Source organism: Schistocerca piceifrons, chromosome 7 (assembly GCF_021461385.2).
Source record: "Schistocerca piceifrons isolate TAMUIC-IGC-003096 chromosome 7, iqSchPice1.1, whole genome shotgun sequence".
NCBI lineage: Eukaryota > Metazoa > Arthropoda > Insecta > Orthoptera > Acrididae > Schistocerca > Schistocerca piceifrons.
In genome coordinates, this window is record NC_060144.1 from 335,430,079 (window position 1) to 335,456,587 (window position 26,509).

Consider the following 26,509-nt stretch of genomic DNA (forward strand, 5'->3'; position numbering starts at 1 on the left):
AACCAAAAATATGGAATACAAGGAGGCTATTAAAAGAACTCAAACTTATTACATCCAGTAATAGTGGTGTGATTTAGGTCTCTATGAAAATCATTCACATGCAGATCATGTGCTGGCAGAGCCTGAGTATCTGGTTGATATTGTCATTTAGCAGCACGCTGTCTATGTTGAGGGCTTCTGAGCAGCCCTTACATATTAGCTCTTCATAAAATTCAATGAATGTCTGAATTGGACATTGTCGTCTACCTTGGTTGGTTCCCTTATTCCTCATTAAGATTTAATTAAGGGCTCTTCCTCCAGTTTTAGTAGAGTCACATTTTGCCCTAGTTCCATGTTTATTATCACAGATTTCCATTGATTTCTGGTTACATTTCTTCTTTCACCAATGTCTTAGTAAATAGTTAATATCCAAGGCAGTTTATAGAATATGAAAAAAAGAAGAAGGGACGTTAGTGAAGAAAAAAAACTGCATCCAGGAATGAAATTCATATGAAATATTGTCTGAGAAGCAAGAAAACAGTAACTGAAGAAGGAAAAAAAGGCAAGAAATTTAAAGTAGGAACTAACAATACAAGCAGAGGAAGAGAGACTTAGAAGGTTTTCAGTATTTTACAGGGATGCACAGAAGATGTAAATAAGAGTCACGCAAAGAAGTCTCATAATGATGGAGGGAGGGGTGTGTTTCAAACTAGTAATATTTTGAAACTTGAACTGTGCTCCCATTTCTAAGTGAAAGTGACAGGAAAGTGATTGGACTTGTGAAAATATTACTTACCGCAGTAACTGAATATGGTTGTTGTTGTTGCTGCTGCTGCTGTTGTTGTTGTTGCTATTGTCTTCTAAGGTAATAATTTATGTTGATGTCAAAATAAACATGGTGGTATGACAATTTTATTATTCCATATAGTTTTTAATATTTGTTGCAACAGACTGACTTTTTATAGTCAAAAGACAATAATACCATTTTATTATTATTTATTGTGTAAAATATCATTGTTAAAATAGTGAAAATCTGGCAACAAAATTATGCTGCTCCTTTATTAGTTAGTAGCTGAACAAGTCCCACTTCTCTTGGTCTTTACTGTCATTCTTTTTTTTTTTTCTAAGAGAGCATTCCAGATCACTCAAGAACTTAGCTGAAGTTTTGTCTTTCCAGAAGTGATGCACTTAATTCATTTTGTCAATGACAACATGTTTGTGTTTTTTGTGCTTTTTAGTGGTATTATAATGGAATTCTTTACATGCCCAACTGTAATCTCTGTTCTTTTGCTTTGCACTACTACTACATTTTTGTTTTGTTCAGGCACTTTCTATTGTTTTCTTTCATGAACTTCTCATTGTAACTCCACTTAGTTCATTTTGTAATCTTGTTTCGGCAGCTGTTTCTGTCAGCTTGTTGAATGTCTTGCTTGTACATCTTCTCTAATTTGGTCTCATTGTCCATCTGTTGAGTTTTTCTTGGTATATTCATTCTCCTCTGTTTTGAAGTTAAATGTGCTTCTCATTCTGCTTCTGTTTCATTTCTGTGATCTTTTTATGTTTCTTCTTTACGGTTCACCACTAGCAAGATCTTGCCCTCTTTTGTGACTCAGCTTCCTGCTAAATATTACTATTATTTAACACACTAAAATTCTACTTAATACGCTGTTCACTGCCTTCAGCAATTTAAGTTCTTTAAAAAGTTTCACTTTCCTTGATCCACTCTGATTTCCAAAAGTATTCTGAAGTTTGCTTATATGTACCCGTGTGAGCTGAACGTATCCCCACCACAACATTATAATGGACCATTCGAGAATATTCTATAACATTGTGGAAAATTCTAGAACATTGAACCTTCTGGAAGTTTCTTTAACATTCTGGAACACCCGACAACATTATCCAACATTCTGGAAGATTGTAGAAAATTCTTTCTGGAATATTATAGAACATTGAGGAACATAGTCATAGCCACTTCAGTACTCGATTCTCAGCTGCTTCATTGACTTCTTATAAGATGTATATTGGTGCAATGCTCTCTTGTGACATCCATATCTTCAAACCCAACCCCCGCAGTTCAAAACTGAAACCTTCTTTATAGAAGGGGGATGGAGGGCTACCATACCATATAACACCATGAAACTGCGAGGGTTGCGGAGCTATAACGGCATGCACAGACAAACAACACTTACGTTTCTTATCTGTGTGTATGTATTGGACAATAATAGAGCTTATCTGTGTGTATAGAAAATTGCTTGAAATTTTCACATGAACCTGACCTGAATGTGTTGGAATGTTTTGAGTTTGGTGCCAATCATCTAAGGCATCAGATTTCAGTACATCAGTCGCTTTAGCTGAAGTCCCTGCAGCACTGTATTCAGAAATTATGTTTTGTATTCTGTATTTTGAGTGTGTTCCACTGTTCCTAAAAATTACTGTTTTGGTCCTTTACAGGTTGGTGTACAAATGGTTTTACTTTCTATACAAACTTAGCTATGCTCTCGGAATAATAGGATATGCCATTATGATGGCAACTTTCTTTGGCCTGAATATGGTTTTTGAAGTTAAACCTCATGTGTGGATGGATGTAGGATTAATTTTTGTCTTTTATGGCCTCTATTATGGAGTCTTGGGAAGAGATATTGCTGAAATATGTGCTGACAAAATGGCATCACATATTGGGGTAAGCGACTATAATGCTCATTGTTTTAGTACACATACATGCTTCCACGTACAGTAGAGTGTCGATTATCCAAACTTTGCTCAGCTGAATGATAGCTTAACGGAACTGTTGCTCACTTCCCACTTGCGTGTGCCACTCTCTCCCTCTCTACTGCTACCATCTTGCACCCACCTGCCCACCCTCTCGCACCATGGTCGAAAACCAGGTAATAGCAACCTTTTGCACTCTGTTATGATCACTTGTGTCAGCTTTGCCATGTTGAGTAAACTTATGATATAAAATACCTAAACATAAACGTATTGTTCTTTCTGTGAGAGATTAATACTAGATTAATAAAAGGTCAGAGGAAAACTAATCTGTAACAGTGTAATCTAATGAGGTCAAGTTTGGTGAGTCAACAATTACAGGTATAAAAAGACAAGAGCCAAGCATCACCAATTTTATATCTAAGCTTCATACTACTGATAGATTGACAAGTCATAAAACTATGAAGTTCATCACAAACGCAGATCTAAATGGTGCTGTTTACAAGCTGTTTACACAATAAAGATTGCAACGTGTACCTATCTCTGATCTCATTCTATGTGAAAAGGCAGTTTGGTTTAATGAAATACATGTTGGGCCATTAGATTTTAAAGCAAGCACAGGCTGGTTAAAAAGCTGTAAGTTAAGATGTGGCGTTCACGACCTTCAAATACAAGGAGATAAATCGAGTACTGATTCCTCAGGAGCGTTTTTTTTCCCCTCTCAAGATAAAACAAAGGGACGTATTGAGGAAAGAGGATTTTGCTTTCAGAAATGTTTACAATGCTGATGAAACTGGGCTCAATTGTAAAGCTTTGTCAAGAAAAACCCTTGCTTCACAGTGTGAATTAGCAGCACCTTGTCCTAAAATAAGCAAGGGTCATATTACTGCTTTAGCTTTTACTGAGGATACTGGTAGCCACTGATTGTCTAGGCTCATCATTGATAAAAGTAAGAAACCATGTTGTTTCAAACATTTACTATGTTGTGATGCCTGTCGTTTATACCTCACAAAAGAGCATCTGTATAGATAGTATGATTTTCACAGAATAGTTTAAAGTTTTTATACCCTCTGTAAAAGCTCATCAGTTAAAGAATGGCGAAATAGAGAAAATTTACTGCTCTTCGACAGCACACAAACTCATCCAGAATGTAATATCTGAAACGAAAACTACAAGTTCATGAAAGTGACATTTCTTCCACCTAATGTTACAGCCCATGGATCATGGTATTGTTGAGATTTTCAAATGGTATTGCAGAAAAGAATTATTACATGAGTTATTGTTAGAAAGAGAAGAGGAGAGAGAAGAGAGTCTGTTAAGAAAACATAAAAGTATCCTACATGATCGGAGCAGCATTGGATAGTGTAAAGGAACAGAATTTGAAGAAGTTCAAAATGAAATTTTTGGTATGATGAAAAGTTCTCAAAGTCTAATTGAAAATGACAAGCAGTTTGATACATCCCAAATGCTCAGGGTGCTAAAAGAACTAAATTGCCACATAAAGTAAACTTGCGATATAAAATACCTAAACATAAATGTATTGTTCTTTCTTTCATGTTGAAGAATGGATGAGTGCCAATGATGAAGGTCCGGTGTACCAATTCATCCAGAATAGCTGTACCAAATCATCCAGGAAAGCAAAATTCTAAATTTCGACGCTAATAAATATGATGCTGCCAGCATCTCATCAAGTAGTGGTCCCGAAAATGATGATGAAAGTATATTGGCTGCTTCTGAAGCATTTACGTGTTTAGATACTGCCCTGTGTTGGTTTGAATCCCAATATGAAAGTGACCAGTACCAGATATTTGTCCTGAAAAAAAGTGCTTGCTTGACATGCTACTCATGAGTGGGTAGGTGTGCTTAGACAGACCAAAACTAATGTTTTTTTGGGTTAGTTTTATACATACGTACTGAACATGAAAATGTATATGTATTACATGATTTTTGTTTACTAGGCTGTACTAAATAAATTCATACTGTACATGCCTTTGTAATAATAAGAGAGATTCATATTGTTATAAATATACGAGTATGTAGTTTTTATTGGTAAATAAAAGTATGCAGTTCCATTATCTGAAGAAACCACGCATGTCACCCAGTTAGTTGGGATAAACGACATTCTACTGTAGTTAAAACAATTGCAGTCGTTTTGAAAGTAGACTCATCTAACTGCTTTGTATGAGCTGTCAGTAGTATATAGTCTGGATTTTAAAATGTAGACAATATATTTAAAATTGATTCTTAATATAATAGTTTTCATTAGATCACTTTTTGGAGTCACTATTAAAAAGGAAGCAGTGTTGTTACTATAAAATGAATACTTGAGTCCACGCAGCAAGTTGCAGTCTCCAGATATGAGGCTGTTTCTTTCTGTTAATTATTTCACTATGGCTCTATCAGTAATTATTCTCATGTGTTGCTGTTCATTGCTATATCCCAGGAGTTTAACCCCAGCAGCATCCATTGGACAAGAACTACCCAGCAGACACAGTCCTTCCTCCATTCTGTTTGGGATAGTAAAAGAAAGATGATGAATAAATAGAAATATCTCAGAATAGTTACTTACATATTTAACAGAAGTTATTGCATCATTTGTTAGGCAGACAATTGGTAAATGTTTGTTAGAAACAAGATACAGAGAAGTAATTGAAATTGGTGAGGGGAAGTGACTCAGCTCCTCTATGAAGCCCAGAGGACTACTTGATGCCATTTTATTTCTGGATTGCTTCTCTACTACATGATTGTTTCTGGGAACTTGAAATTTGATTTTTTTTTCTCTTATGTTACGTTATCATTTTTGCCCTCATGGTGTCAGTTTTAGCAACTATTACGTACGTACATACATACCCTTCCTTCATTAGAATGTATTTTATGAATGATCACGTCCATTATTTTGTATAAACCATTTGTTATTGTTGTGGTCTTCAGTCCTGAGACTGGTTTGATGCAGCTCTCCATGCTACTCTATCCTGTGCAAGCTTCTTCATCTCCCAGTACCTACTGCAACCTACATCCTTCTGAATCTGCTTGGTGTATTCATCTCTTGGTCTCCCTCTACGATTTTTACCCTCCACACTGCCCTCCAATACTAAATTGGTGATCCCTTGATGCCTCAGAACATGTCCTACCAACCGATCCCGTCTTCTGGTCAAGTTGTGCCACAAACTTCTCTTCTCCCCAATCCTATTCAATACTTCCTCATTAGTTATGTGATCTACCCATCTAATCTTCAGCGTTCTTCTGTAGCACCACATTTCGATAGCTTCTATTCTCTTCTTGTCCAAACTATTTATCATCCATGTTTCACTTCCATACGTGGCTACACTCCATAAAAATACTTTCAGAAACGACTTCCTGACACTTAAATCTATACTCGATGTTAACAAATTTCTCTTCTTCAGAAACGCTTTCCTTGCCATTGCCAGTCTACATTTCATATCCTCTCTGCTTCGACCATCATCAGTTATTTTGCTCCCCAAATAGCAAAACTCCATTACTACTTTAAGTGTCTCATTTCCTAATCTAATTCCCTCAGCATCACCCGACTTAATTAGACTACATTCCATTATCCTCATTTTGCTTTTGTTGACGTTCATCTTATATCCTCCTTTCAAGACGCTATCCGTTCCGTTCAACTGCTCTTCCAAGTCCTTTGCTGTCTCTGACAGAATTACAATGTCATCGGCAAACCTCAAAGTTTTTATTTCTTCTCCATGGATTTTAATACCTACTCCGAATTTTTGTTTTGTTTCCTTTACTGCTTGCTCAATATACAGATTGAATAACATCGGGGAGAGGCTACAACCCTGTCTTACTCCCTTCCCAACAACTGCTTCCCTTTCATGTCCCTCGACTCTTATGACTACCATCTGGTTTCAGTACAAATTGTAAATAGCCTTTCACTCCCTGTGTTTTACCCCCTGCCACCTTCAGAATTTGAAAGAGAGTATTCCAGTCAACATTGTCAAAAGCTTTCTCTAAGTCTACAAATGCTAGAAACGTAGGTTTGCCTTTCCTTAATCTTTCTTCTAAGATAAGTCGTAAGGTCAGTGTTGCCTCACGTGTTCCAGTATTTCTACAGAATCCAAACTGATCTTCCCTCTACTAGTTTTTCCATTCATCTGTAAAGAATTCGTGTTAGTATTTTGCAGCTGTGGCCTATTAAACTGACTGTTTTGTAATTTTCACATCTGTCAACACCTGCTTTCTTTGGGATTGGAATTATTATATTCTTCTTGAAGTCTGAGGGTATTTCACCTGTTTCATACATCTTGCTCACCAGATGGTAGAGTTTTGTCAGGACTGGCTCTCCCATGGCCGTCAGTAGTTCCAATGGAATGTTGCCTACTCCGGGGGCCTTGTTTCGACTCAGGTCTTTCAGTGCTCTGTCAAACTCTTCACGCAGTATCGTATCTCCCATTTCATCTTCATCTACATCCTCTTCCATTTCCATAATATTGTCCTCAAGTACATCGCCCTTGTATAGACCCTCTATATACTCCTTCCACCTTTCTGCTTTCTCTTCTTTGCTTAGAACTGGGTTTCCATCTGAGCTCTTGATGTTCATACAAGTGGTTCTCTTATCTCCAAAGGTCTCTTTAATTTTCCTGTAGGCAGTATCTATCTTACCCCTAGTGAGATAAGTCTCTACATCCTTACATTTGTCCTCTAGCCATCCCTGCTTAGCCATTTTGCACTTCCTGTCGATCTCATTTTTGAGACGTTTGTATTCCTTTTTGCCTGCTTCATTTACTGCATTTTTATATTTTCTCCTTTCATCAATTAAATTCAATATTTCTTCTGTTACCCAAGGATTTCTGCTACCATTCTTCTTCTACTGTATTTCTTTCCCCCATTCTTGTCAATTGTTCCCTTATGCTCTCCCTGAAACTCTGTACAACCTCTGGTTCTTTCAGTTTATCCAGGTCCCATCTCCTTAAGTTCCCACCTTTTTGCAGTTTCTTCAGTTTTAATCTACAGTTCATAACCAATAGATTGTGGTCAGAGTCCACATCTGCCCCTGGAAATGTCTTACAATTTAAAACCTGGTTCCTAAATCTCTGTCTTACCATTATATAATCTATCTGATACCTTTTAGTATCTCCAGGATTCTTCCATTTTTACAACCTTCTTTCATGATTCTTAAACCAAGTGTTAGCTATGATTAAGTTATGCTCTGTGCAAAATTCTACCAGACGGCTTCCTCTTTCATTTCTCTCCTCCAATCCATATTCACCCACTTCGTTTCCTTCTCTCCCTTTTCCTACTCTCGAATTCCAGTCACCTGTGACTATTAAATTTTCGTCACCCTTCACTATCTGAATAATTTCTTTTATCTCGTCATACATTTCTTCAATTTCTTCGTCATCTGCAGAGCTAGTTGGCATATAAACTTGTACTACTGAAGTAGGTGTGGACTTCGTATCTATCTTGGCCACAATAATGCGTTCACTATGCTGTTTGTAGTAGCTTACTCGCATTCCTATTTTCCTATTCATTATTAAACCTACTCCTGCATTACCCCTATTTGATTTTGCGTTTATAACCCTGTAGTCACCTGCCCAGAAGTCTTGTTCCTCCTGCCACCGATCTTCACTTATTCCCACTATATCTAACTTCAACCTATCCATTTCCCTTTTTACATTTTCTAACCTACCTGCCCGATTAAGTGATCTGACATTCCACGCTCCGATCCATAGAACACCAGTTTTCTTTCTCCTGATAACGACGTCCACTTGAGTAGTCCCCGCCCGGAGATCCGAATGGGGGACTATTTTACCTAAATCATACAGTAAAGCTGCATGCCCTCGGGAAAAATTACGGCCATAGTTTCCCCTTGCTTTTCCCCTTGCTTTCAGCCGTTCGCAGTACCAGCACAGCAAGGTCGTTTTGGTTATTGTTACAAGGCCAGATCAGTCAATCATCCAGACTGTTGCCCTTGCAACTACTGAAAAGGCTGCTGCCCCTCTTCAGGAACCACAAGTTTGTCTGGCGTCTCAACAGATACCCCTCCATTGTGGTTGCACCTACGGTACGGCTATCTGTATCGCTGAGGCACGCAAGCCTCCCCACCAATGGCAGGGTCCATGGTTCATGGGGGGAGTATATGTATAAACCATACACATGAGATATTGTCATCGCCTTTTGACCATCTCCAGTTGCCCAGGTATGGTAGCAATGTATTTGGATTTCCATCTTTGTCTGTTGAAGTACAAATCTTCTCTGTCAACTTGATGCATTCCACTCATCATTCTTCCAGACCCTGTTTCAGGTGAGTGACCCACCATCTCCTGGTCTCCTGTTTTACTAGAGTGATCCACCATTTCCAGCTCTGGCCTCTTTACTCTCATGCCATCAAGATCCTTTTATGGCCATTTTCTCACTATCCTTGTGTTTCAACCTCTTTACATGTCAAAACTACTTCAACCTTGATATTCCTATGCCTTCACATGGCATATGTGTTTGTTTGCAGATCTTTTCATTTCTGATTTTATTTTTATAGGAGGGGAGGGGGGGCATTGACCTCTGGAACTTAATTTCTGCAACCTACAGTCTATGATTGTCCTCTTCTGTTAAAGTGAAGGTTTCAAAGCATATATAGTAATTGGTTGCAATAACAGACTGATAATTGGTTCGCTTGACTCGTAAGGGAATTTGGTTGTCCTGAACTTAGTGGTAAAAGTTAGCTCCTGTATGAATTTTATTGGTGATTTCCGTGAAAGACTTTGTGTCTCAAGTTAAGATACTGCAAAGGTTCTGAAAGTGGTCAGTATTTTCTAGCTTTTCTTCATCCAGATCAATAGTCACATGTAATCCTTGTCTGCCAATTGGCATTGCAACTATCTCAGTATGGCGGATTTTTAGAGCAAATTTTGTCAATTTGTGGGTCCCCATGTTTAATTTTTGTTCCAATATGAAGAGATAAAGTATTGATTTCCTTATAAGCTTTATATTTCAGTCTCTTCATTACTTTATCCAACAACAAATAGGACCAGTGGCAATACACTGGCCTGTTGCTCTTCTTTACTCATAAAGCTGACAGAATAACATTCTCCTATCTGGAAGCAGCTATGGAATAGGTTGTACAACATTTTTACTATGGAAATAAGATATTCTGGTACATGCAATTGTACCAGACATTCCCATAATTTGTCTCTTCGGATGCTGTCATGCTGTCAAAGGGCTTTCCTAAATCTAGGGAGACTAAGGTGATATATCTTCTTTTCTCAAAATAATTTTCCGTTATTATTCCAAAAGCATGAAATAGTAACATAACAGCATGAAATCATAAAATAAAAATTGAAAAAGTAATTAGGACCTTTTTAATGCTAAGAAATAGTAGCAACAGTACCAGTACAGAATGGCACTTAAGATATTTTAAGATAAACTCACTCTTTTCTTAAGAAGGAATTTGATGCCAAGTTAGCTGTCATTTTAACCATAATATGCTGTAGATTGCTCAAACCAAAAATTGTGTCCAGGTGTTGGAAGGAAGCACAGGTCACACCTGTCTACAAGATGGGCAGCAGAAGTGATCCACAAAACTACTGCCCATTTCATTGATGTCCATCGGTTGTAGAATCCTAGAACATATGAACTCAAATATAATGTGGTATCTCAATCAGATTGCCATTGTCCATGTCAACCAACATGGAATCTGAAAACATCAGTCGTGCAGTGCCCTACTCTCACTTTTCTCATGTGACAACCTGAAAGCCATGGAGCAAGGTACACAGGTTGATGCCGAATTTTTCAACTTGCAGAAATTATTTCACTCAGCATGATAATAAGGAGTATCAAACAAAATTTGTGGTGGTGGTGGTTGTTGGGATGTTTAAGGGGGACTAAACAGCGAAGGTCATCAGTCCCCCAACAAAATTTGTAACTAGATTGAGCTTTCCTTGGAATGACAAGGAGTCAACAAGAGTAGAGGTAGCTTTAGGTGTGTTCTAGGAAAGTGTGTTGGGACCCTTGATGTGCATGTTTTATATTAATGACCTGCCAGACGTTATTAATAGTAACCTCAAACCTTCTACTGGTGATCCAGTTATCTCTAATGAAGTATTAGGTTGGTGGCCAAGTTCTTAGCATTTTTCCACAAGTTTAATAAACACAACAGACACACATAACAGAGACTTCAGTCATCAATAAAGTATTATCCCTCATGATTTACAACAGTTTGCCAATGCTGGGATAGCTTTTTGAGTCAGAAACTGTAGAAATCATGGGGTTTTGAGGTGAGGAACTCATCAAGCCATGTTCAGAGAGCATTTTCGCCAGGAAAGGAAGTTCTTTGAAGGATGTTCAAAAGAGAGCGGAACAGATGAAAATCTGAGAGCACAAGATCAGGTGAATGTGGAATGATATCCCAACCCAGCTCCTGTATAGTGCCCTTTGTGAGTCTAGCGGAATGTGGGCAGGTGTTATTGTTCAGTAGCATCACTTAATGCAGTGTTCCTGGTCAGTGTTCTTGGATTGTGTCTGCAAGAAGTCTTAGTTGTTGACAATAAATGTCGGCAGTGATGGATACACCTTGGGGAAGCAGTTCACAGTACGCCACACCTTCACTATACCACTAGATGCATAACATTATCTTTGGTGGATGTTCACAGGTCTTAGTACAGGGAGTTCCTGCTTTGTTTGGACTCAACCACTCATTTATTTTTGTTACGTTAGCACCATTTCTCTTCACCAGTAACAAAACAAGGTAGGAATAGCTGATGTTGTTCACAAGCCTGCTGATGACGAGCAACCAGAGATGGGCATATGATCATTTGCTGATAATTGTGATTTTGTCCTAGAGCATGTGGTACCCATACATCTGATTTTTGAACCTTCCCCATTGCATGAAAATCTTACACAATGGTGAAATGATCACAGTTCAACACATTCTTCTCATCTCGAGTACACTGACTTGAATCATTGTGAATTAATGCGTATAAACTATCTTCATCAAACCCCGAAGGTCTTTTTGAACATGGAGAACCACTAATGTCAAAACGATCACCCTTAAAATGAGAAAGCCATTTTCCTGCCGTGCTCTGTCCAAAGGCATTATTCCCGTAGAGGGTGCAAATGTTTCCGGCTGCCTCTGGCACTGTCATCCCTCTATTGGCCTTCCTTTTCTAGCATCCATAGTGCCACTCAGTATTTTTGTATGACAATATGTAAACTCAAATAACAGTAAACAACAAATAAAAAATGACAGTTGATAAGTAAACCCCTAGCAACCAGAATACCAACAAGCAGAACATTAACAGTACACACTTACGAACTTACCTAATACTATCAAAGCTGCATCAATATAAAGTGACATGATGATAAGATTTTATAGTAGAACAAAGACTAACAACTTGCCAAATGATCAGAAATGTAAAAATTTTGCTCTTCACAAAATGAAAAAACATAATACCCCATGACCAAAGCATCATTGGGCCCTAATTGAGATTGGCCAACTCATACAAATATCTGCATTTAACTATTTGTAGGGATATGAAATGGAATGATCACACAAGATCAGCTGTAGGTAAAGAAGGGTGTAAGTGCCTCTCATACTGTATTGTATATATCAGTACTGTTTCTATTATTGTGTGACAGCATTTCTTATACCTGTACCTGTACGTGGTGCATTAAAATGCTGCATTTATATATTTACTTATGTGCAACCAGAGCAACACCCAGTTTATATCAGTCACTCACCTTTTGACAGTATGTAGGCTGCAACAATTCACTGTCAACACTGCAACAGATTGTAACTCAAAGTGTTGGCTACTTAGCCAGCAAGGTAGGTCCTGCAATGAAAATAACTAATTGCTCTTTATGGTTGATAACTGTTGATCATACATGTGTAGCCAGAACTACTTCTTGATTGTTGATTATTGTACGAGTAAATTCTAAATACTTTTATGACATACTACTGCAACAAAGTTTATAAATGTTGATGTTGTATTGTTGGTGAACACACTTACACACAAGAAGCACAGATCACTTTAGCACTCTTACCGAAGTTTCTGTGTGATACAGTCACAAATGCCTTGATAATAATTCATGTTCGCATGTACATAACACTGTCAGCTAACAACACTTTCCATTGTTTAGCGAATACAATGTGCCTCTACAAAAATACTTTCATCTGATTCTTCTCAATATTGAAACCACTTTACAATAAACATTAGTAGAGCTGTTACCACTTTCTGTATAATCCAATTTATTTTGTGATACAAATACTGTTGAGTTACATGTGTTGCAATTCATTCCGACTGTTTCTTGTCCATACTGGTGACTGTGGCCAACTGTGGCAGTAGTACCTTAAATCAAATTACAAGTGCAGGTGTGCTAAATAAATGTACAAATATAGCATGAGGTGGGATGACAGTTTGCTGATATGGGTCATCTATATACAGGGAAAATACAGTCAATCTACAAAGGAAATTGCTTACAAAACATTTGGATGTCCCATCTTTTAAAGAGCAGCATGAATTGTTGCACTTGGGGGGGAGGGGAGTGACGGAAATGCTGAAAAACCAGAGTAGACCATTGCTTGAAGATAGCTGCCAATTTTCCTGTGAAAGCCTTGTCCCAAAATTCAAGAACTAGTCTAGGAATAACCCCCTCCCCCCATGTATCACTCCCATAGAAAGAATGTAACAATATTATGAAAAGGAAAGTTGCCAGTTGCCACTGCGAAGACGCAGATATGCACAACAAAAAGACTGTCACAAATAAAGCTTTTGGCCAGTAAGGCTTTCGTCAGAAATAGATGACACACACACACACACACACACACACACACACACACACACACACACGTAAACACAACTCACACTCAGATGACTGCAGTCTCAGGCAACTGATGCCACACTGCAAAGGGAGACAATTTTAGGTCAGATACTGTACACACAAAGGGCTTTGAGCAGTCATTCTTACTACACTCCATACGTGAAGAAACTTTTTAACATGTGATACAATGCTAAGTACTCTCTGCCATGCATTAAAAGGGGTTTGCAGTATTTTTACGTAGGTACAGAAATTAAGCATTCTGATACGAAATGCTATAGATTTTTTTTTTCTACTGATGTTATCTCAGTAACTAGAATAAATGAGCATTGTACTGATAAAAAAATATAAAAATCATTATTGGTTTATTATGAATGTTTCTTACTGTTTCAGTAACTATCTTACCATTGTAACTGTAAATTTTCAAAGTATTTGTAAGAAACTCTTGAACATACTGCTTTCCAGGAAAGTTGTGTGCTCAGAACTATTCTCAGAACTGGGAGCTGGCTGAAATGAAGTAGAAAGCTCCAGAATATTTAGTGAGACATGGAACATATGCCAGAAAGGCATATTAAGTGTCATAGTTGGGGGAGTGTTCGTTGCTGTCAACAAAAATATTGTGTCTATCAAGGTCGAAATTGAGTCTCGCTGTGAAATCTGGACACAAGTAGCAGAACTAGGTGGACTCAAGTTAATTATCAGATGGTTGTACCGACCACCTGATTCCACTGTAACAGATGTAGAATCATTCAAGGGAAGTCAACACCCAGTTGCACAGACATACCCAGATCGTGCCGTATTAGTTGGAGGCGACTTTAATCGAACGAGTATGGACTGGGCCTTCTGTGGATTCGCTGCAGGTGGTACGGACAGTTTTATGAAGTACTTTTGAACACATTTTCTGAAAACTGCCTTGAACAACTAGTTAGACAAACCACACACAGCAGAAAATTTTTAGACCTAGTAATTACAAACAGGCCTGACATTATTAAGTGTTAGTATAGAGACACTGATTACTGATCACGCTGTCCACCAGGAAGACAGAAGAGTATTTATGCTTAAAAAAAAAAAAAGCAAATAAGTAGTTTTTAGCATCTTGCTTAGACAATGGATGGGCTTAGCTCCAATGTGACGGCCATAGAGGAATTACGGACAAAGTTTAAACTAATTGTAAACCACACTCTGGAGACGTGTGTTCCAAGTAAGGCTAGAAAGAATCGTGTGTGGTTTAATAGTCAGAAAATGCTATTTTTTTAAGAAAGCACAAATATTGACAGACAAAAGTTTTCAAAACTCGTGTGTCCATAAGAAGATCAATACACGAAGCATACACCAGCTTCCACCAGCAAGAGATCTTGCAGAGAATCTGAGAAAATCCTGGTCATGGGTAAAATCAGTAAGAAATCTGAAGCCTTCTGTCCAGTCACTCATCGACCAGTCTAGGGTGAGAATAGAAGACACCAAAAGGAAAGATGAATTTTTAAATTTCACCTTTAAGAAATCGTTCGAGCAAGAGGATAATACAATCATGTGACTGTCGTACAGATTCCCAAAATGCGACATAGAAATAGGCATCCATGGCATAGAGAAAGAACTGAAACAAGTAAGTAGCCAGGTCCAGATGGAATCCCAGTTCGGTTGTACAGAGAGTACTCTGTGGCATTGGCCCCTTACTTTGCATCCATTTATTATGACTCTCTCACCCAATGAAAAGACCCAACTGATTGGAAAAAAAAATGCAGCTGACTATCCTATACAAGAAGGGTAAAGAAAGAAATTGGCCCACATAATTACAAACTAATGTCCTTAACATCGGTTTGCTGCAGAATTCTTGAACACATTGAGTTCAGATGTAATAAATTTTCTTGAGAGAGTATAATGTTATGCCATTTCAGTATCTGCTGAAGCGTAAAAGAATTTGTTGCTGTTTGTGACAACAGCTAATACTACAAGTAGTTCATCAGGCAGGGGATTTTTATTTTATTTACACATCAAGTTCCGTAGGATCAAATTGAGGAGCAAATCTCCAAGGTCATGGAACATGTCAGTACATGAAATTACAACATAAAAGTAGTAACAGATAAAAATGAAATGTTTAGGAACTTGAAAAAGTCAGTCCATAAGTTTAAGTAAACGCAATCAACAATACAACAAGAATCAGGTTAATTTTTCAAGGAACTCCTCAACAGGATTGGAGGAGTGACCCGTGAGGAAACTCTTCAGTTTCAATTTGAAATCATATGGATTACTGCTAAGATTTTTGTATTTGAGCGGTAGCTTATTGAAAATGGATGCAGCAGTATCCTGCACACCTTTCTGTGCAAGAGTTAAGGAAGTCTGTTCCAAATGCAGGTTTGATTTCTGCCAAGTATTAACTGAGTGAAAGCTGCTTATACTTGGGAATAAGCTAATATTGTTAACAAGAAATGACAGTGAGGAATATCTATATTTAGGAGCCAAAGTCAAAATATCCAGACTCATGAATAGGGGTCGACAAGAGATTCGTGAACTTGCACCACTTATTGTCTGAACCACCCATTTCTGAGCCAAAAATATCCTTTTAGAATGGGAGGAGCTACCGCAAAATATAATACCATATGACATAAGTGGTGAAAATAAGCAAAGTAGACTAATTTTTGTGTCGAATGGTCACTCACTTCAGATACATTTCGAATATTAAGAATGGCAGCATTAAGTCTTTGAACAAGACTCTGGATGTGGGCTTTCCACATTTTACTATCCGTCTGAACACCTAGAAATTTGAACTGCTCAGTTTCACTAATCATATGCCCATTCTGTGAAATCAAAACGTTAGGTTTTGTTGAATCGCGTGTTAGAAACCGTAAAAACTGAGTCCTACTGTGATTTAGTGTTAGTTTATTTTCTACGAGCCATGAACTTAGGTCATGAACTGCACTATTTGAAATTGGGCCATTGTTGCATACAACATCCTTTACTACCAAGCTAGTGTCATCAGCAAACAGAAATATTTTAGAATTGCCCGTAATATTACAGGACAAATCATTTATATAAATAAGAAACAGGAGGGGCCCCAACCCTGATTCCTCCCACCCCCACCCCCACCCCCACTTGACTGTACCCCACATCACAGCCATTCTCAACATTGTGAATAATGACCTTTTGCTGTCTGTTGCTAAAGTAAGAGGTGAACCAGTTGTGAGCTACTCCCCTATTCTGTAATGGTCCAAATGATGAGAATTAGGCTCATAAACTGACCCTTCTAATCAAGAACAACTTTGTGATGCTGACACAAATCGACTAATGTTTGAATAAGGTTATGTTGACTGAGGTCCAAGCTAACTTCCTGACATCTGCAATCTGTTTATTTCGACCACTACTTCCCGTTGTCGCCACCTACTGGCAAACAGTGGAAGCAAAGTTGTACACCTTGTACAAAATCACCATCATCACTAACAACTTTGAAAACATCATCATTATACACATCACAAATATCATTAAAAGCATCATTAATATCATCAACTTTACCCCCTCTTAAGTACATGACTTGCCTTCTCATCACAATTTATATCAGCTAACACAATTTCATAAATATCCTTAAAAGTTACATCATTAAATAAAGTCTTAAGACCATATTCATCACATTGAGTATTCTCAGAGGTATCATTATTCAAAACTTCATGACTACTTTGTGTCTTATTAAATAAATTTGTCAAGATGTCTGTATCTAGTTCATTGTCTACATCTGGTTTACAAGCTTTTATCTCTGGTTATATTACGTAAAATTTCCTCCAACAACTCTGTTGAACTTCATTTTATTTCCCTGGTATGACCTGTCATCCTTATTATAAGATTTTCCCCCTAAGATTACCTCTACCTCTTCTGCTTGTATTAGCCATGTTTCTAGTTACATCAAAACTCGCCTCAGACCAACAGACTCCCTGTGAAGTGGAAGCTAGTTTCCCTTATTGTTTCTTCTGTTCTCGAGTTGTCTGTTATCATACCTCCTTTTGTTACCATACTCTTGTCTGTTTCCTGCCTCTCGTTCTCTCTCATTAGATCACTTCCTATCCTGTCTTTGGTCACGTCTTCTATAGTTTTCTCTAGGTGTCTCCCTCCTTGGATATATTCTCCTGTCCCTGTCATTATAATGATGATTATAGTTGTCTCTTCTTCCATTTCTGGCATCATTGTGGTTGCTTAGCCACCCCCATTATGATTGTGCCTACGTTCCCTATTCTCTTCTGTCTGTGTATCATTCCATTCTCAGGCCACATTCAGTTTGTCAACATACCTATGAAATTGCTCTATAGAATTATCCAGTCCATAAACTAGACCCCCATTGAACTTTTTTTGTAAATGACTTTTTTTAAAATGTCAATCTGTTTTAAATCATCTAGAGGTTAGACCAAAGTAATTGCTTTGTGCAGAAGGTCTTCATACTATCATTGCCTTCCCTAAAACATGGACCATTTTAAAAATGTTGTCTTGATTTTTGTCTGTTTTGTCTCAGACTAGAATTTTTCTAAGAAAGTCATATCTGTTTGGATGTGTTGATTTGCCCAGGAAAGTGCTTCTCTGTCCAGAAATTTTTTGACAAGCTTTTGTCAGACATGATATTGTTAAAGTTATCTTTACATTGAAATAAAATCCACAATATGAATCTTGTTCCCACTAGGGAAATTTTTATGTTGATGTTGTTCCAGCCACTACTGTTATTGAAACAACAGTCTGTGGTAATCAGACTCTCTGCAGTTTCATTAACTTTCTTTTAGACCTGACTGACTTCAGTTACACATGTATCAACGCTACTCTTTACAGTTAAAATCTCAGAATTGTAATGTTTTTCAGACTCAACTAATTGTAAATTTCTTCTCCCTTTTTATTTTATCATGCAATTTTTTGTTATTTTTATCTTTCAACTTCAGCCAAAGGATCATTATGTGTAAATTGAAGTTTGGGAGGGGATTACTGTTGTCAACTGCATTGGGACATTACACGAAATCATAAGCGATGAACGAAATTGCGTACTGGACCAGGATTCGAACCCAGGATCTCCTGCTTACTAGGCAGGTGCGTTAACCACAGCGCCATCTGGGACACAGTGTTATGCAACTGCGTGGACTACCTCAGCAGACCTCACGGCCAACCCACATTCCCCCAACCCCACCAGAGTGCCACCTATCCGCAGTCCCTGTCCATTTCCTCCATGCTCACTACTCTGGGATTTCCACTGGAGATCGTACGTAATTATTCATCCACACTGAAGAAGGTGTATGCATTGCCCATCTAGGTGAATTAATTGTATGAATGTTCTAAAGGACAGACACCACATGTTAGTATAAAAGGTCTTTATTAACTTCCTCCACCTTTTGTTACTCAAATTTAATCTAGTGTCAAACTTCTCGTTTTCATTATCAAAATATTTTTCGGATGCAATTAATTCTTGTTCTACATTCTCAATATATTTGGTGCTATTGGTTGTAGCTATTTTGGCAGTATTTAATTCCTTCCTAAAATCTTTAAGGTCCTCATTCTGTTGCTCTAAAGTTAGCTTTAATTTGTCAAGCTTCTGACCCTGTTGATCAAACTTTTGACCCTGCTGATCACTTTTTGACACTGTTTGGTGGCTGACTCAATAAGTTTGGCTATCATGTCTTCTTTGCACCCTTAGTGACTTCCACATTAGTGAACCCATGAAAAGGAGAGCAAACAATACTTGTATCACTCCTCACATCCCCTTATTCTGATTTATTATCAGCTAAATTGACTACATTTTCTGGCTTACCTTCGTCTCCCTCCCTATTTCAGTTTTCACTATTTACACCGTCACACAAGTTAATTTTCTATCACTCAAAATAAACAAATATAAAATAGTTTTCCTATTCACTCTTTTTTCAAATGACCTACCTTATTGCATTTGCACCTTTTTTTGGCATTAAAAAAATGTGTTTCCAAATACGTTCTGTTTTACGAGGTGTGGAAACTACAGCGTGCAGATCAGATTACTAGGTTGTGTGTAGCCATCTGTTGGCAGCTTCCACACAGATGTTGTCATCAATTTCTCATGGATATTGCATGCCTTTTCTTTTTGTGAGCATCCTCAGTGCACCTGAAACTTGAAATTAATACCTGTACTGCAATCTGGCTTATTTCGAAGCCCAGCTCCTCCATCACTTTGTAATGTTACACTGTTTCAGTATCTGCTGAAGTGTAAAAGAATTTGTCGCTGTCCGTGACAACAGCTAATATTGCAAGTAGTTCATCAAACGGGGGTGTAAATGCAGTGAAGTACAAATATTTATTGTCTTCTTTTCTTCTTTCCTGCAACAGTTGATTCTTGTAGATAATCTGGAGTGCCTCCGATCTGCAGACCTTGTGTGTGATATGTATAATAATCAAGTTTACATATGCACCATTTTAAATAATACTGTTTATCATCACATTGTTGGGACTGGTGACAAACATAGATTTCGCCTCAAAATCTGATGGAAGACTGACATGCTGGCTTCAAAACTCTGCCAGTACTTATAGTAAACACTATGATGGGTTAATAATTGTAAACAGACTTTAAGTGAGTTACAATTACAAGTTTTACATTGAGTTGACAATTCAGATGGCAAAATGCTTGTAATTTACAAAAAATTTTAAATACAAAGGTCACAGTAGTTTTTATGTTTTCGTAGTGAAATACGAGATCTTCAATTTAACAACAGTTCAGTTACTTCTTTCTTTACTTATGGTAAAATTAGTTAATAAAAAAGAATTCCTTCCATATATTGAGATAGACAAAATTAAATACATTATTGTTTGATATAGGCAAAACTTGTGTATCTGGATTTATTGTCTGTAAGTTAGATTAGTTTATATTTCTTAATGATGTCCTCACTGTGAATTGTACAATTTTAATGTATTAACTTGTTTCTGTACCTTTGAACACATGAGAAGTTTAAGAACATTTAATAGAACTACATTTGGGTTAATATTGTATTGATGTAAGGCTGCTGTAATGTTTGATAAATCACATTGCATCACTCATTGTTTGTGATTACGTTGTTGTGACCTATGAAAGAGCAGATAATCTTATTTATTCCTACCCGTATCATCAGTACATTTCAATATATACGATATTATTAGATACGAGGGTTGTAACTTTAATAGTGGCAACTATTTATTTGCAGCTCGTACAAAATAGATACATGTTTCAAAGTTTTACTGACCTTCAAAGTAGTCACCAGCATTGTGTATCACCCGTTGCCAGTGATGTGGAAGTCGTAGGATACTCTTAGCAGTGCCAGTTGTGTTGACAGTTCGAGCGGCGCAGTCTATTACCCAACGAATTTGTAGCAGTTCTGAAGCAAGCACCGTGAAGTGTTTCCTTCAGTTTAGAAATCGAGTTGAACGTACGAGGGCTTAAGTCAGAGGAGTGCAGTAGCTGGTAGAGCACTTAGCAGCCCCATTAGACAAACAAATCAGTTACAGCTTGCACTGTACGTGCTTGAGCATTGTCCTACAAAATGATGGTCAGGTCCTGCAGAAAGTGTCATCACTTCTGTCTCTAAGCTGGTCATAGGCTGTGTTCCAAAAATTAACAGCACATTTATTATTTTTCTTTTATTTTCTCAAGGAAAGGACAGGTACTTTTTTCAGTTCCTATAGTAATGTGTCACATCATCAACAACTTTAATCTTGGCACAAATTAGTGCACACTTCATTTCCATTTCTATAGTAATCTGTCACATCACCAACTACTTTAATCTTGGCACAATTCAGTGCACCTTTAACCCTTACAGACACAGACTCTGATTCATTTACTTTATGACGATTCCTTGCCCTAGGAACCAACGGCATTGTAGACATATAGTAAGATGAACCACGATCTCTGTTATACACTTCACATATCTGAAATGTACGATAAGCAATAACTTCTCGGCTGTTAAAAGTCTCCAGCCCTGATACAGTCTCCACTTTACCACCACGAACTAGAGCCACAGTTACCCAACCATTACCATGTGCACTAGTATCAGCATTGGTAAGTGTAAAATTCAGTACGCATCTACAAAACACTGAAGGACCATGAAGAATAACTTGCGCACCTACTCCGCTCTTCGTAGTAATAGATATATTATCAATAGCTTTATACACTGTAAGGCGCGAACACCTTCTCCTCCTAAAATAACGCGGCATAACTAGTCTGTGCCTTTGGTTTGAAATAATGTGTAAAATGAAACTTCAATCTATTAGTAGCATGCTTCCATTTAACATTAACACTATTAAAATTCCAAAGAGAAGGAGAACCTACATCTGACTTCTTTCTAAATTTATTAACCAAGCAGTTGGTACTAGGTTTCTGTACAATAGCATCGACACAGACTAGTTATGCTGCGTTATTTTAGGAGGAGAAGGCGTTCGCGCCTTACAGTGTATAAAGCTATTGATAATATATCTATGAAGAGCGGAGTAGGTGCACAAGTTTAGGGCTGGAGACTTTAAACAGCAGAGAAATTATTGCTTATCATACATTTCAGATACGTGAATTGTATAACAGAGATCGGGGTTATGTCTACAATGCCGTTGGTTCTCAGGACAAGGAATTATGAAGTAAATGAATCAGTGTCTGTGGCTGTATGGGTTAAAGGTGCATTGAATTGTGCCGTGATTAAAGTTGTTGGTGATGTAGAGAGAGAGATGAATTTTAAATAATACTGTTTATTACACATTGTAGGGACTGACGAAAAACATAGATCCACCTCAAAATCTGACAGAAGACTGACCTACTGGCTTCAAAACTCTGCCAGTATTTATTTCAGTATTTAGTGAATGAATATTCTGTGTGTGACTTCGTGTATGGTCGAAAGCAGCTTTTATGTTTCAACAGAAAAGCTTCTGTCTACGAATCAGCTAGGATTTAGAAAGCATCACTCATACATAACTCAGCTTGCCTTTTCTCTCTTGATATTCTACAGGCAATGGGTGGAGGGCAACAGCCAGATTCCATATTTTTAAATTTCTGAAGCATTTGAGATGGTGCCCAATGCCGTTTGTTGATAAAGGATCAACCGTATGTTTTTTGTTCCCAGATGTGTGAGTGGATTAAGATTTCTTCAGTAATAGAACCATTGTCCTTGATAGCAAGTGTTCATCAGGGAGAAAGCTATCATCAAGAGAGACCGAGGGAAGTGTGGTAGGACCGTTCTTTTCCTCTGTGTATATAAATGATCTGAAAGACAGGGTGAGCGACAGTTTAAGGCTGTTTGCTGATAACACTGTGGTGTACAAGAAAGTGTCGTCATTGGCTGACTGTAGCAATATACAAGATGGCGTAAGCAAAATTTGTAATTGGTGTGATGAATGGCAGCTTGCTCTAAATATAGAAAAATGGAAGTTAACCTGAATGAGCAGCAAGAACAAGTATGTAACATTTAAATACAGCATTATTAGGATGCTGCTGGGCATAATCACATTGATTAAATATCTGAGCATAACATTGCAAAGTAATATGAAATGGAATGAGCATGTCAGGTTAGTAGTAGGGAGTGTGAATGCTCAACTTCGTTTTGTTGTGGTAATTTTGGGAATGTGTAGCTCATCCGTAAAGTAGACGCAGTGTATAATGCTAGTGTGACCTATTCTAGATTACTGTTCGGGCATTTGGGATCCCCACCAGGTCGAATTAAAGGAAGACATTGAAGTAATTCAGAAGCGTGCTGCTAGATTTGTTACTGGCTAGTTCGATCAGCATGCAGGTATCACATATATGCTTTGTGAACTCAAATGGGAGTCTTGGAGGCAAGACAACATGATTTTTGCCAGGCACTAATGTGGAACTATAGAGAACTGACATTTGATGCCAACAGCAGAAAAATTCTGCTGTTGTTGCCAACGTACATTTTGCATAAGGACCATGAACATAAGGGAAATTAGGGCTCGTATGTAGGCATATAGACAGCTGTTTTTTTCTTGATCTGTTTGCGAGTGGAACAGGAAAGAAAATGGCTAGTAGTGGGACATGGTGCCCTTCGCCATGCACTGTATGGTGGCTTGCAGAGTGTGTATGTAAATGTAGATACAAATACCAAGAAAAATGTTAACTGGGCAAGTGAACAGCAGGTAATGAAACCTTGCTGAGTAGAGACTGCTCTGTGTCTTTGTTTTCAACAGAGTTGTTATTTCGTGCGTATAGCCTCTATTTGTGTATATTATTGGTAATTCATGTTTCTTTTCCACTATTAGCATGTCATTTTATGTTAGCTGTACATTGAATTGTTACTCTTTTTTACAGTATTACCGGGCAGATGGCATCCCTACGAGGCATCTAGAAAGAGGTGTTTGTGCTGTGTGTGGCAATCACATACAAGCAAAGGAAAATGAGGAAGGATTAATTGAAAACACTTACAAACTATCCTGTGATCATTTGTATCCTTTTCACATTTAGTAATAACATCTTCTATGCTGTACGTGTATTCTACTCTCCCCACCCCCTTCCTTTAATAAAAAATCCCAGTGTTTCCCTTGTTACTTACAACTTCCTCCATTTGCATCACATTTTCCATCCTGTTTTCACACTTCTTATTAAAAACATTTACATCAACCAAATGAATGCCCAAGAAATTAACCAGCAAGTCACACATATACATTCAAGAAATTGGGTGCTGTGTTCTACATATTTCATCTTTTCAAGATAGGATTCCATATTATTGTATTTTCAAGATAGGATTCCATATTATTGTATAGAAATGAACTCTATAATGCCCCCAGAAACATGAATTCTAGCAATAATTTTAAATAAAATATTATAAGTTGCGTGTGTGCGTATTTTTTTTATATTTGCATTAAAAAAAAGCGTTCAGTGCATAGTGCTGTGGAATGCAGAAAAAACAGCAAATTGGCGCTCATAGGAAGAAGAACAAGACCAAAAATGCAACAGGAGCGTAATATGTAAGAAACTGTCTACGCAACCTGCCACTGATGATGCCTTGCAGAAAATAAAGGCGAAACGCATATGGCACTAAAATTGTGTTTTATTCAGTTGCTGTCAGACGGCCCATAAGTGAAAATCATCAACATACCGTTGTTGTTTCTTTAAAGGCCAATGATGTTTAAAATCTACTACCAATCACAGTTGAAGGTGGTTTATTTAAATCACAATGGACAATCCAGGTGGAAATATCAACAGTGTAAGGAGAAGATACATTGTTACGTAACGTAAAGGTGGCACATTAAGTTGCAGTCAGGAACAATTAAAAGACACTTATACTTAAGCTTTCGGCCACAGACTTCGTCATCCGAGCTGCCAGAGATGGCACTCATATGTGCATGAAGTGTGCTTGTTTGTTTGAATGAATGTGTGCATGTGTGTTTCTTTTTCTGATGAAGACTGTGGCCGAAAGAGTATGTATAAGTGACTTTTAATTGTGCCTGTCTGCAACTTAACATGTCATCTTTACGGTAAGTAGCAATCTATGTTTTGTTTACATTGTTGTTATTTAAATCATAAGCAATTTTGGCCTTACACCCATCTTCAGGTGATTATACATTCAGTTTCATGTTCCACATTCGCTCTTGGAGTTCAGTCCATCCTAAAGGATAAATTATGTGACAAATGTGCAGTTATGGTCTGGATACTGGTACTCATAGTACATTTTGTTCTAAATAGGAACACAAGGAAACATGGTCGTAAAAGAGATACAATTTATTGGTTCGCAGAGTGACTTCAACAAAAATACAATAAAAGCAGTTCACACATCTCGAACACATTTAACAAGTGAAGACATGGAGGTCAATGGCCCATACATGCCCTCATAAAGATGCTATCCATGTGAGGTGTTGCTCTTGTAGTGCTGTGTGAGTACAGTGGACCTGGTGATGGCAGTCGGTGACTGGGCTGCTCCTGGCGCCTGCCTCAAGTAGTGTGCAGATGTGCGTTTTGAATGTTGGCACTAGCTGCAGTGGCCCCACTTATGTTTGCTGTGGGCGGTGGGTGTAGTAGCTAACGGGTTACTGTAATCCTCCTTCCTTGCGGGGAGAACAAACCAGGTGTCACTGCCCACAATGCTGTGTCTAAAGAGATGTCCAGGGCACCCTTGACAGTGCTGAGGGCTGCAGCCAAAGGCATGAGAAGTTCCCAGCTCTGCGAGTACAGATTAAAATGTGTTGGACAAGGGCACCTCCAGTGACAGGGGTGGGAGCCATCTGGACATCTGAGTCTTAAGACGATGGATGCCGGCATGGGCAGCAACAGTGGTGGACTGTAGAGGAGAAGCTCTGGTGAAGGAGCCCTGGCTTCCATCCCTGGTTGCAGCACCTGCCTAGTGCACTTGCTGCAGGAAGCAGATATGCCATTGATGCTGACAAAGCCCCAACCTTCAGGGCAGGCGGGCATGACCAGGCCTGCTCGAACTTGACATGGCCAGGGCCAATGAAGAATGAGACGTTGTGCCCATGGCATGAAGAGGACACTCTATGTCCAACCTGGAATACAGCTGGTCCTTATGGCATGCCACGAATGGATCTTCAATGTGAATCCTGAAGACGTGGTGAATATGTTGGCTTTGGACAACAGGCAGTATCCAGTGGGGGCACCATTCAAATGCTGTGCCCTAGACTGGTGTGCTGGGCATGAACATCAACAAAAGCAGTGCTGCTGGAGGATGCCTGCCTGGCAGTAAGAGGTTGAGCAGTGTCCATGACGGATGACTGTGCAGGAGTTCGGTGAGACTCTTTGCCCCAGTGGGCGTAATCCCATAAGAGCTTAAGAAAAAGGCAGGCAATCTTATACATTCTTGCACATCTGTATCTTATATGTTAGGACAAGGAATTCTGCCTCGCCATTTGACTGCAGATGGGTAGGAGCCACTGTGACATAGCAAATACCATTGTATGTACAAAAGGCCTTGAAAGATTGTGCTATGAACTGAGGGCCAGCAAGCCTTCTATATATCGTCGCCTGTGTGTTAACAGTTGTGTTGCATATCGACAATGTACAACATACAGAAAATGAGAAAAAAGTGTCAGCTGCCAATAATCAGAAAGTGTCTAAAAAGAAGGACCAGCAAAATCAACGTGG

The 26,509-nt window shown here is 38.3% G+C and overlaps 1 protein-coding gene across 1 annotated transcript in view; it reads left to right on the top strand.

Moving 5' to 3' along the window:
- Positions 1–26,509, top strand: part of LOC124805336 (RING finger protein 121) — a 100,041-nt gene that overhangs the window by 40,999 nt on the left and 32,533 nt on the right. Inside the window, exons 5-6 of the mRNA XM_047265856.1 lie at positions 2,431–2,659; positions 23,726–23,859. Of these exons, the coding sequence (XP_047121812.1) occupies positions 2,431–2,659; positions 23,726–23,859 (363 nt within the window). The remainder of the gene's footprint in view (positions 1–2,430; positions 2,660–23,725; positions 23,860–26,509) is intronic.